The following is a 12,670-nucleotide window of genomic DNA, read 5'->3' as shown; positions in this document are numbered from 1 at the left end:
ACATGGGGAGGAACATGCTAACTCCACACAGAAAGGCCACAGGTGAGAATCGAACCCATGACCTTCTTCCTAGGACGCAACAGTGCTAACCACTAATCCACCGTGCTGCCAATATTAATGCATATTTTATTTTTAAATTATGTTGCCATCAAAATAAAGACAATATTTTGAATTTTCTCTCTTAAGGAGGCAACATTTTAACTATTATCTCGGTATTGTGATTGCTTTAGAAAGTCAGTTTTTTAGATTTATTCTCAAAAATTCTTACTTAAATGGCAAAGATTTTTACTTATATGTTATCTCATAATTGTGACCTAAAAAGTCACTTTTTTTTTTTGTTTGCATCTCCTAATTTGAAATTGTAAATTTAAAATACAGACTCATTCTTGGAAAATCTGCATGTGAAAAGTCTATTTTTAACATATAAAGGCTGGTTTTACTCTCGAAACTTTGACTCAAACAGAGACGCTCTTTTTTAATTATATGATTACTTTGACTTATAATGACAGATTAAAAGTCACAATGTTTACTTTTATTCAAAGTTTAAATTATAATCAAAATCTAGTTTTAGCTTTGAGCAATCTGGATTTTAAATGACAGAATTTCAATTTAGACAGAAGATATTTAGGATTTCTCAACATTTTTAGTTTGTAGGTATTTTCACTTATCCATATTTCTAATTATTTCATAACTGTGTCTTAAAAGTACAACAGTTTGACTTTTAAAACCCTGATTTCAATTCAGAAAATCACATTTTTAATCGCCTGTTGGTATGGTTTTAAAGACTATTTGACAGCTTTCCTGATAGACACAGCCTTTCATATCTTCAACCAAGGCCCACTTTAATGACTTTTTCCCTCATAATAAACGGCGAATGAGTGAGTGAAGGTCCTGAACTTTCTAGATTGATGGGTTTTTGGTTTTTGCAGTTGTTTGACAGTCACAGTTCGTCACGAACTCATTTTGTGCTGCAGCAGCACCATCTGTTGACAACAAGAGAAATTACACCCCATGCGTCAGCGACGATATTCAACAAGTCAGACTCGCTTTTGTTTCACTTATTAACGGTCGTATTAAAGTGAAATATAACAGTGTTATGCGCGTGTTAATTTAAAAGCGGTTGGGTTATTATGAAAGAGAGATATTTCGCATTTCGTCATTCATTTCGCGGATCCGGCGACAGCTGGATCGTTATAGCGCGTGCGCGCGCCGGTGGCCCACGCGCCGTCGTTGTGACAACAGGTACAACTTTTTTTGAGCGTTTACTTTTTGAGGAGTGGTATTAAACTAAGAAAAGTAAGTTGTTTTTTATTTTTATTTGTTCTGCTAATGGCGCAATGCCGTGTAATAGGTCGGTAGTTAATCTTCGTTATTAATGAGAATTAGCTTAAAGGTGAGCAAGAATTACCATGAGCTGACTGAATTTTGTATCTAACTAATACACCTATTCCTCACTGTGCTGACTTGAATATTGGGATTTTTCTGACAATATGCACTTCTTTTATTTAAATAAGTGTCAATTTGTCACTCTTGATAGTGAGCTTCAGCTCGTAACATTCTATGGCATTACAGTAGCGTATAGTGCTAACTGTCTGGTCATTTGTTTCAGGATGGAGAAAGGCAGAGCGTTCAACTTCAAATTAGTGCTTCCCACGGTGAATACTGGACAGGTATCTGCTGTTCGACCTCAGGAAAATGCTGAGAGATCCGATGACGTCAATACAGTACAACAGGTGAGTTACAAGTCGTTACGCAGGATATAATTTTCAAAGCCAGAGCTTCCTTCCCGTCCAGTGCTAGGGATACAGCCAAGTCCAACGTTGTAGTTGACATTGATGCGTTTTGTACTTTTGTCTCTGTACACCACCACAAATGTAGAAGAAGAAGAAGATCTTATTTAATGTGGGTAGCCAATGAAAGCCCTAAGCTTTAGAGGTGGGCGGATCGATCCTAATATCGATAATATCGATACCAAAGCTGGTATTGATATTGAACGATCCTCGCATGCAGATTTATTAAAGTCTACTCTCTGTAAGAGCAGCGCTGCGTTGTGTCACACAGCATGGAGCAGCGCACCTTTGTATTGTGGTTTGTCAGCCCTCTACCTCAGGAGATTTTGTTTTAGTTTGTGTTGAGTGATATTTTTTTAAACAAAAATGTTGATTGTGATAATAAAGTATTTTGTTGTCACATACAATGTTTGGTGAAATTCTATCCTAGGTCTTTTGGATCCTTTGGATCTATGAAGCTTAAATATGAAAAAGTATCAGTATCGGTATCAATATCGGCGATACTGGGCCTGTATTTGCTTGGTATCGGATCAATACCAAAATTCTCAGTATCGCCCACCTCTACTAAGCTTATGTCCAGAAGAGCCTACAGCACGTCTCTCACTCCTCCCCGGCACTCCTGTTGAAAGTGCCAGTTGGGAGCTTGGTTGCAATCAGGAAGCGAACCCGGATCAGAGGCCTGATTTCAGAGGACGTTGGACCAAATGAATGGAATGATTCTTGGCAAAATAAATCATTTCTTTGATAGCCCGCTTTATTTAGACAAGTCAGGGGATGTTTACATGAACATTTGCAAGTCATTAAATATGTCCCAACTTCATTCATTCGTTAATTCATTTTCTACACCCACTTCCAATTAAGGGTCATGGAGGAGCAGCACCCTTTCCCAGCGGTCACTAGATGAGTGGCAGGGTCCACTCTGGATAGGACGCCAGTCTATTGCAGGGCCACATTTAGACAGACAATCAGACAATCCTGTTTATGGCACATGTTCATGCTCATTTACACTTTTGGTTTTGCAGATTACTAGAAGAACAGAATTGAAAACACAAATTATTTCATTTCAAAAATTAAGGTGCCCTGCTCATTATAAAGGACCTTAACCCTATAAGTGCTAAGTACTTGTTGACTTGACTTGTGCTCTCTCTCTCTCTCTCTCTCTCTCTCTCTCTCTCTCTCTCTCGCTCTTGCTGTATGTATGTATATACGAGGTCTGTTAGAAAAGTATCCGACCTTTTTATTTTTTCAAAAACCTGATGGATTTGAATCACGTGTGCTTGCATGAGCCAACCTCGAACCTTCGTGCGCATGCGTGATTTTTTTCACACCTGTCGGTTGCGTCATTTGCTTGTAAGCAGCCTTTGTGTGAGGATGGGTGGAGTCTCTCGTCGTTTTTTTCTTTGCAAGGAAATGGCGGAACGACTGGAGCAGTGCGATTGCACCAAATTTTGCCAGAAACTGGGCGACAGCCAGGTGGAAACCATTCGGATTATTCACACGGCTTTCGGTGATGATCGTATAGGCATCACACAGATTAAGGAGCGGTACAACCGATTTAAAGATGTCCACACAATGGTGGAGAGCGCGCCGCGCTCCGGGCGGCCATCGACATGCAGAAATGACTGGATCATTTCCAAAGTGAACGCTGTGGTGATGTGGGACCGTCGTGTGACTATCCGAAAATTGTGGAAGAGGTGGACATCAGCACTTTTTCGGCACATTCCACTGTGACAGAAGATTTTGCCATGAAAAGAGTTGCAGCGAAATTCATCGGCACGAAGCTGATGGCGGAACAAAAGCGCTTCCATGTTGAAGTCTCACAGGACATGTTGTGACATGCCCAGCTCTTCCACCATTTGGAAGATATTCAGACGGCTTTCGGTGGCTTTTCAGTCGTGTGATTATCCGAGAAATTGTGGACGAAGGCTACTTGCAAGCAAATGACGCAGCCAACAGGCATGAAAAAACTCACGCCTGCGCACGAAGGTTCAAGGTTGGCTCATGCAAGCACACGTGATTCAAATACATCAGGTTTTTGAAAAAAATTAAAAGGCCGGATACTTTTCTAACAGATCTCGTATAGTTAGTAATGACTTGAGTATTACTGGAGAAGCCAAAAAAGAGTTTAAATCGCAATATTATAGTATTGTACCACAAATATTTGACCATTAGATGGCAGATTCACAATGAGTTTGACAAGTGACAACAAACGAAAAAGAAGAAGGCATTAGTATGACACAAGTGTCAAAGCTTTCACCAAATGGCATTACTTCAACGCTTACAGTGAGGAAAATAAGTATTTGAACACCCTACGATTTTGCAAGTTCTCCTACTTAGAAATCATGGAGGAGTCTGAAATTTTCATCTTAGGTGCGTGTCCATTGTGAGAGACATAATCTAAAAAAAATTCCAGAAATCACAATGTATGATTTTTTAAATAATTTATTTGTATGTTACTGCTGCAAATAAGTATTTGAACACCTGTGAAAATCATTGTTAATATTTGGTACAGTAGCCTTTGTTTACAATTACAGAGGTGAAATGTTTCCTGTATTTCTTGACCAGGTTTGCACACACTGCAGCAGGGATTTTGGTCCACTCATCCATACAGATCTTCTCCAAATCTTTCAGGTTTGGAGTTTCAGCTCCCTCCAAAGATTTTCTATTGCGTTCAGGTCTGGAGACTGGCCAGGCCACTCCAGGACCTTGAAATGCTTCTTATGGAGCCCCTCCTTAGGTGCCCTGGCTGTGTGTTTGGGGTCATTGTCATGCTGGAAGACCCAGCCATGACCCATCTTCAATGCTCTTACTGAGGGAAGGAGGTTGTTTGCCAAAATCTCGCAATACATGACCCCATCCATCCTACCTTCAATATGGTGCAGTCGTCCTGTCCCCTTTGCAGAAGAGCACCCCCAGAGTATGATGTTTCCACCCCCATGCTTCATGGTTGGGATGGTTTTCTTGGGGTTGTTCTCATCCTCTAAACATGGTAAGTGGAGCTGATTCCAAAAAGCTCTATTCTGGTCTCATCTGACCACATGACCTTCTCCCATGCCTCCTCTGGATCATCCAGATGGTCACTGGTGAACTTCAAACAGGCCTGGACATGTGCTGGCTTGAGCAGGGGGACCTTGCTCCTCTGCAGGATTTTAAACCATGACAGCATCATGTGTTACTAATGTAATCTTTGTGACTGTGGTCCCAGCTCTCTTCAGGTCATTGACCAGGTCCTCCTGTGTAGTTCTGAGCTTTCTCAGAATCATCCTTACCCCACAAAGTGAGAACTTGCATGGAATCCCAGACCGAGGGAGATTGACAGTCATCTTGTGTTTCTTCCACTTTCTAATAAAAAATCGTAACAGTTGTTGTCTTCTACCAAGCTGCTTGCCTGTTGTCCTGTAGTCCATCCCAGCCTTGCGCAGGTCTACAGTTTTGTCCCTGGTGTCCTTAGACAGCTCTTTGGTCTTGGCTATGGTGGACAGGGTGGAGTGTGATTGATTGAGTGTGTGGACAGGTGTCTTTTATACAGGTAACAAGTTCAAACAGGTGCAATTAATACAGGTAAAGGGTGCAGAATAAGAGGACTTCTAAAAGAAAAATTAACAGGTCGGTGTGAGCCAGAATTCTTGCTGGTTGGTAGGGGATCAAATACTTATTTGCAGCAGTAACATACAAAATAAATTATTTAAAAAATCATGCATTGTGATTTCCAGATTGTTTTTTTTTTAGATTATGTCTCTCACAGTGGACATGCACCTAAGATGAAAATTTTAGACCCCTCCATGATTTCTAAGTGGGAGAATTTGCAAAACCGCAGAGTGTTCATATACTTATTTTCCTCATTGTAAATGTAGCCCAGTTTAATCTAACAGCACTCTGTGACCTTTTGTTTGACCAGCATTCTTTTTCATATTAGAATCTAAAACATTGCGACATGGTTTACTGTCCCTTTGTTCCCACTGTTGTGCGTATGACCTCGCTGCTTCCTGATACAATTGGGCTCACCAAATTTATGCTTCAAACATTGTTTGATGATGATAAAATTCAGCATTCATGTAAGGGATGTGTATTGACTTTGTTGATAACTCACACGTATGTCTGAAGACTACGCAGGAAAAACCATGATAAATTAAATAAAAATGTCAAAACCAAAACAATGACGTGTGCAGTTACAGTATGTACCCCATTGAGTATAAGAATTAAATTAATACTTTTATAGCCAGTTCTTTTTAGAAAGGTCACAGGATAGATACATTGCCAAGTCACTGAATATGTCTGACTTCATTTAAAGCAATCATTAAGAAATACAAACAAGAATGTGCAGTATGATAAATACCTTAGTCAGATTCAGAACATAGAATAATTACCATAATTTCCTTCTCTCCTAGGGTTACAGTAAATACTTCAACAAAGAACCAAGTACAACTTTCCCCAACACAAGCATGGTTGCACCGTCTAAACCAGTCAAACAAGGTATTGTCTTGATATTATACAGTTTAGTATTTTATATTGTCTTAGAAATTCAACATGCTTTATAGACCATCCTTTTTGTATTTATTTTTTATTTCTCTTAAAGATTTTCTCAAGATGAAAGTTGTGCCACCAATGGAAAAAGATGAGGTCAGAATTTCACTTGTGTGATGAATAGGTTGGAGTTGTTTTTGCATGTGTTTATTGTTAGTCTATTTCCCATCATTGTGAACATTCCACAGATTACCTGCAATCCAACACAGCTTTACTGCAAGCTGTTTGATGAAGTTGAGAAAATCAGGTCTTGGAAAGTCAAGGTTGATTCTGATACTGAGCAAAAAGAACGGAAACTGCTTGACAACAAAAGAACAATTGAAAATCAGCGCAAAGCCATTCAGGAATTGCAGGTATGTGTTCCAGTTGCAATGTGTCCATGTTTTTGCTTTTTACAACAGTATTATTCTCCCCACCACAAAGTTAAAGGGGGGAGCAGGTATTTGAACTAGTTCTGCGTATTGGTTTTCTTCATCCATCCACGTTTCCAGTTTAAGATGACCTACAGAGTAAATAACTTCTAAGAATTTAATGCAGCTTTTCACTTATTTTAACTGTGTACTTCTCTGGAATGATTTTGAGAAGTTTGTCTGCCTGTACGTATTTGAGATAATTATGGTCACTGTTTTCCTTTTCTTTCCTTTTCCAGTGGGGTTGTCAGGATAGCCAGTACCTCTGTAAACTTGTGCTTATAAGTCACATTCTCTGGAATGTGCTTCACAATTTAAAAAAAAAGCATTTTAATGTCAGGCTAGTGTGCAAACACTATAAAAAACTTTATTGTGCAAGGCTGTCATTGGCACTCTGGTATTACTACCACGTTTATTGCAGATGGAACAGGCATACAGCAGACTACAATTAATAAGGTAGCATTAAAGTTTAGAAGGCTTAAATATTAACATGTTTTGTTGGGAAGTTCCTTACAACCATTGAATAAGTGAATATCATTGTGAAAGTGCAAGATAATGCTGCATTTACACATAGGGAAGACACGTCACGAATGTCATATTGGCATCATTCTTGGCACATTCCTGACATTCTTAACGTGACAACGTATCTGAATAGGCTTCTTAATAATGCGTGTTGGTGCGTGATATTCGTGATTTTTGTGGAGCATGTTTTTGGCTGTCAAAAAAATCTTCCACAAATGTCACACACCACCTTCATTTCGCCTCATGTCGTAGAGGTCACAACTGAGCACGTTGATCCGTCTTGATTAGTGGTGATCCTTAATAGAGCATGACAGCATTCTTCTCTGACGTGCGCACAATTAAACCCTGCTGCACTGCATTCAGTTTCATTGCTGCAGTATGTTGAAGAAGGACAGTGACGCCAAGTTGGCTAAAAGTCTCATTCCAACGCTCCTCAGTGCGCTCCTGCAGGTGTTCCACCTGCTGCATGTGTCTGATGTTTGGGAAAACAAGCGAGACGAGAGCCGCGTGAAGCCACACATCTAGCTGTCTTTGTCTCCTCCTCCTTTCTGCACCACTCCATGGCACAGAGCCAAACTAAGCTTGCAGTCTCAAAGTTCTTCTAGTGTGGATTTTGAGGAGCAAACTGGAGCGATCTGAATTGTTCAGCAGCTGATGGTTGGATGAATATGGGTGTGTGTGTGGACACAATTCGCCTCATTTACAACGTGACAGAACGTAAATAATGAAGCTCAGCAATGCCTGTCCTCCCTCTAAGTTTCCTGTGTATGTAGAACGAACTGCCCTTTTTCGGGAGCTTATTCCAAACTGATATTAATGATCTGTGTTGGGGGATAATGGCAACAGTGTTGCCTTACTGATAATGGACATCATATACCTCTAACTTCTTTTGGTATTTGTGTGTGCGTGTGTGTGTGTGTGTGTGTGTGTGTGTTCTGGTTTTTGCAGTTTGGAAATGAAAGTCTCAGTGCAAAGTTGGAAGAGCAGATCCATGAAAATGAGGATTTGAGAAACCAGTATGAATTTTACTTTGAATGTACTCTGGATTAAACATATGTCATGGTCTCAGTAACTGCAGTAATTTTTAATGTTGGTGTTTTTTTGTGTGTGTGTTTTTTGTTTTGATTTGTTGTTTTGTAAATTTGTAATGTCAAATCCAGAATCAATGCAATACGGAACTTGGGTAATATATTAAAAGACACCTTTGAGCGTTCAGCTGAGAAAATGCAGTTGTGTAAGTAGTGCACTTTGTATTATCTTACTCATTTAGTGTTTCATCCAGCATTATTTAAATGCAGAAAATAATTTAAAAGTTTTGACCTTTTTACTACTTTGCAGTTGAGTCTGAAAGAGAGGAAACACATCAACTGTTTATGGAAAACAGTGAGACAATTCAGGTAAAATATCACCATGTCCACAGTATGTCATCCTAGAAGTTAAGTCTTTGGTGTTTATATCTCCACTGTTTGACGAGATGGCTTTTTTATGATTTAGAAAATGATTGCAGCATTTGAGGGTCTTCGTCATCAAGCTGACGCTGATCAACATGAGATCCACAAAGGTGTATATATGTATGTGTGTGTGTGTGTGTGTGTGTGTGTGTGTGTGTGTGTGTGTGTGTGTATGTGTATTTGTTAGAGAGAGAGAAACATACGCTTTCAGCCTTTGGGAAAACTGAAATCTCAGGATAGTTTCTAAGGGTGTAACGGTACATGTATCTGTATTGAACCATTTCGGTACGGGACGTTCGGTTCGGTACAGGGCTGTGCACGGGGGAGTTCGTGTTGCGTGTGTTTACATTCATTGTTGCCAACTTAGCAAGTTTCTTGCTAAATCTGGCGAGTTTCCAAACCTTCTTGACGACTTATTTTCTCAAAAGCGACTAGCTACAAATCTAGCTACTTTTCCTGGCATTACTGGAGACTTTTCTGATATTTGGCAACTGAAAGTGAAAGTCTCTGTTGTCACCGAGCAGCAACGGGTCTCCCCCTCCTCCGCTGCCTGCAGCAGCCTGTAAAGCACTGAGTGGAGGGATATCTACAATCCTGCTGACTCGGACTCGCTCAGCGTACTGACCTCATTTGCTGCGCTGTGATTAAATAGTCCCCAGACTTTGAGAAGCCCTGGCCTTGAGAAGTTATTTTATTTTAATAAGTGATGGCCAATTTTCATGGCAGAATAAATAAACAAACCAAGAATCAAGTTTATTTGTGGTTCTGAATATTTTTAAGGTGGTTTTACTCACTTTTGTGCCTCTCCCACAATGTTTTTGTTTTCAAAACTTTATTTAAAAAGATATATTAACAAACATTAAACAAACAGTTAAATAGAAAGAGATAGAAAATAAAATAAATTGTAGAAAAGTAAAGGGATTCTTTAACATTAATTCTCTTAAAAAAATTCCTTATCGAGTGTGACAGTTTTGGACAAGTTCATTTTTGTGGCAAATTGAATAAAATTGAACAGGGCTTCATGCTGGAACCGTTGTGCTTCTCTTTACTTGTGGAAAGGTTTTGTTAAACGTTGTTAACTAGGAATGTATTTTTTATATTTCATACATTTGTCATTTATTTGAGAACATTTTATTTAACTTATTACCAGGCAGCACTTTACAATTATTATATTTTCCTGTTTGTATACTGTTACAATAAATTGTTGGTTTAAACAACAAGCAAATTTAGGTTTTGCATTTTGTTCCCGTATTGTACTCAAAATGAACCGAACTGTGACCTCAGAACCAAGGTACGAACTGAACTGTGATTTTTGTGTATCGTTACACCCCTAATAGTTTCCATTTAGAAATTTGGAAATAACAAAAAATGAGATTTCTTGTGAAAACCTTGAATGACAACTGGGAATTTTTTATGACCACAACCTTTCAACTGGAAAGCAATAACCATTTTATTTATTTATTCAAGTCAAACAGGCTTTGTTGCAGTTTAAAGATGTCAAAGAGAAATACTGTCAACAATATGGTGAAAAAGAAGAAGAGGTATGTCACACAAGATAACATCAGGATTTTATTTTAGCCCTCAGTGTTATCACAAATTCTAATGACAAAGTATTGTAAAATTGAAATTGTGTTCCCAGGTTGCCATACTTCAAAAAATATTGAAGGACAAGGAAAGTGAGCTCCAAAAAATCTTACTTGACCTTAATGAAGCACAAGAACACTGCAAAAAGCTACAAGAGACAACAGGTAAGCTCAGCATGACACTTTAAAGATATTCCTTGGCATTCAGATGTATATCAACATAAAAAAAATTACTTCATATTGGATATTTGCAGATCATCATGAAATGCACCTTAAGCAAACCATTTACCGTAAGTTTCGTGTGGATTGTAGATTTATTTTACAATGCAGTGATTCTTTTTTGCTAGTGCTGTGAAAAAAGTATCTAGTGTCCCTTTACCCATTTCACTTTTTATGACAAAAAAAAAAAAAATCAGGAATCTTTATACTCAGATTTAAGAATTTGCACATTTTGGACTTGGTTGGTATGGCCTTTAGAGAGTAGATACGTATTTGGCTTGCTCAGCTGCACTATTCATTTTTTGCCTTGCAAACCTTGCACTTTTTGTTTGGGATCCTAGTTTTGTTTTGTTTTTTGTTTTTTTTATATATTTACCGCTTTCTGATCACCTGCAAAATGTCCAAGTCTAAAAGCAATTCCAAAGAAGACAGAGAAACTTTGTCGCTTGTTGCACCTGTTCTGCTCGAAGACCACAGAGATGTGCTGTCTGTGGACTTTAAGCTTTCCTTTGAAAGTCTGTCATCCAAACTGGACAGTGTCTAGTCTGCAGTGTGTGACCACAATTTATGCATAAATGCTTTTGATTCTGTGCACACTAATTTTGGACCAGTACTCTGCACTCTGAAAAGACGAGTGGTTAAAATCCAGAATGGCAGACCTGGAGGGATGCAGCAGATACCAGAATGTTTGGATTGTAGGTTTACCTGAAGCTATTGAGGGTCTGCACCCTTCTGTTTTTTTTCTCCCAACTCCTCATCAATGTTTTTGAAATGGAGTTGCTCACTTCACTGCCGAAATTGGACAGGGCGCACGAGAGCTTAGCTCCTAAACCGGCTCCTGAAGGAAAACCTGACCAGTTATCCTGTGCTTTCATCGTTATCAAATGAAAGATCTGATGATTTGCGAGGCACATTAAGCGGGGTGACCTGACCTACAACGGCCATAAGATTCAGCTCTACAAGTATTACAGCCCCAAAGTGATAAGGCGCCATGTCGGAACTTTACACGTGGGGACTCAGGCCTGCGCTGCTGTACCTGGCCAAACTGCATATTACTTTGCTGACGGGGAGAGGAAGTGGCTGTAATTTGCATTGGATGCCGAGAAGTTTCACAGGACCTGTGCAAAGACTAGAGGAGTTTTTCTTCTTTTCATTTCAATAACAGCTATCTGAACTGTTACAGGTAAAGTGGATTGATCATGGCCATTGTTGGTCAGATTGAGATGAGACACTTTATATTGTGTCAGTGCCTTCTCATAATTAATACCTTTTTTAGCTGGTCATGTGTGTGTGTGTGTGTGTGTGTGTGTGTGTGTGTGTGTGTGTGTGTGTGTGTGTGTGTGTGTGTGTGTGTGTGTGTGTGTGTGTGTGTGTGTGTGTGTGTGTGTGTGTGTGTTTTGTAGGGCCTGTGGTTAGTATATTGGGATTGGATGTTCATGAATGTTCAGGGGTAGAAAAATCCACTGGTCCAAGGACACGGACCATTAATGTTTGATCTACGTCTGGTACGTGTTTCTCCTTGCTAGACCGATGTCTAGTTAAAAATCTTGTCGGTCTAGTGATTAAAAGTCCAGCCTTCATTTGGACAGTCAATTTTCGAAAAAGATGTCCCATAAAACAAGTGGGCAGCTTGCTCAAAGCTGTCTAAAAAGCAGAGTTTTCTGAAGGAAGGAGCTGTGTGTGTGTGTGTGTGTGTGTGTGTGTGTGTGTGTGTGTGTGTGTGTGTGTGTGTGTGTGTGTGTGTGTGTGTGTGTGTGTGTGTGTGTGTGTGTGTGTGTGTGTGTGTGTGTGTGTGTATGCAGTCAGCTGGCTCACACACACAGAGTGTGAGGGAGGAGGGGGAAGGGGGTTTTCCTGAATGGAGGCATAAGCTGCTGCAGTGACATTCAGAAACAGAAATCACATGAAACAGGTGAGAACTCTGAACTTTAATAGACTATTTCTTAAAAGGTACTAATTTTAGATCTAGTTTTTGAGAACTGCCTACCTGACACAGATTTACCATAAAGTACCACACTGTTTGTGCTTCTGAATGATTCCCACATGTGGCCTTTCTGTGTGGAGTTTGCATATTCTCCCCGTGTTTGCGTGGGTTTCCTCTGGGTGCTCCGGTTTCCTCAGACATCCAAAGACATGCAGGTTAAGTGGACTGGAATCTGTAATTGTCCATA

The 12,670-nt window shown here is 39.6% G+C and overlaps 1 protein-coding gene across 2 annotated transcripts in view; it reads left to right on the top strand.

The window, feature by feature from the left end:
• The first annotated feature begins 1,261 nt into the window (after positions 1–1,261).
• sycp1 (synaptonemal complex protein 1) overlaps positions 1,262–12,670 on the top strand; it is a 44,196-nt gene continuing 32,787 nt past the window's right edge. For both annotated transcript variants that reach the window (XM_034166011.1, XM_034166010.1), the window contains exons 1-11: positions 1,262–1,296; positions 1,610–1,733; positions 6,179–6,263; positions 6,367–6,410; positions 6,503–6,667; positions 8,195–8,262; positions 8,407–8,480; positions 8,585–8,643; positions 8,741–8,807; positions 10,165–10,238; positions 10,337–10,445. In XM_034166011.1, the coding sequence (XP_034021902.1) occupies positions 1,611–1,733; positions 6,179–6,263; positions 6,367–6,410; positions 6,503–6,667; positions 8,195–8,262; positions 8,407–8,480; positions 8,585–8,643; positions 8,741–8,807; positions 10,165–10,238; positions 10,337–10,445 (868 nt within the window). In that variant the 5' untranslated portion in view covers positions 1,262–1,296; position 1,610. The remainder of the gene's footprint in view (positions 1,297–1,609; positions 1,734–6,178; positions 6,264–6,366; positions 6,411–6,502; positions 6,668–8,194; positions 8,263–8,406; positions 8,481–8,584; positions 8,644–8,740; positions 8,808–10,164; positions 10,239–10,336; positions 10,446–12,670) is intronic.

Source organism: Thalassophryne amazonica, chromosome 3 (genome assembly GCF_902500255.1).
Source record: "Thalassophryne amazonica chromosome 3, fThaAma1.1, whole genome shotgun sequence".
Taxonomy (NCBI): Eukaryota; Metazoa; Chordata; class Actinopteri; order Batrachoidiformes; family Batrachoididae; genus Thalassophryne; species Thalassophryne amazonica.
This window is presented reverse-complemented; position numbering and strand designations above follow the sequence as displayed.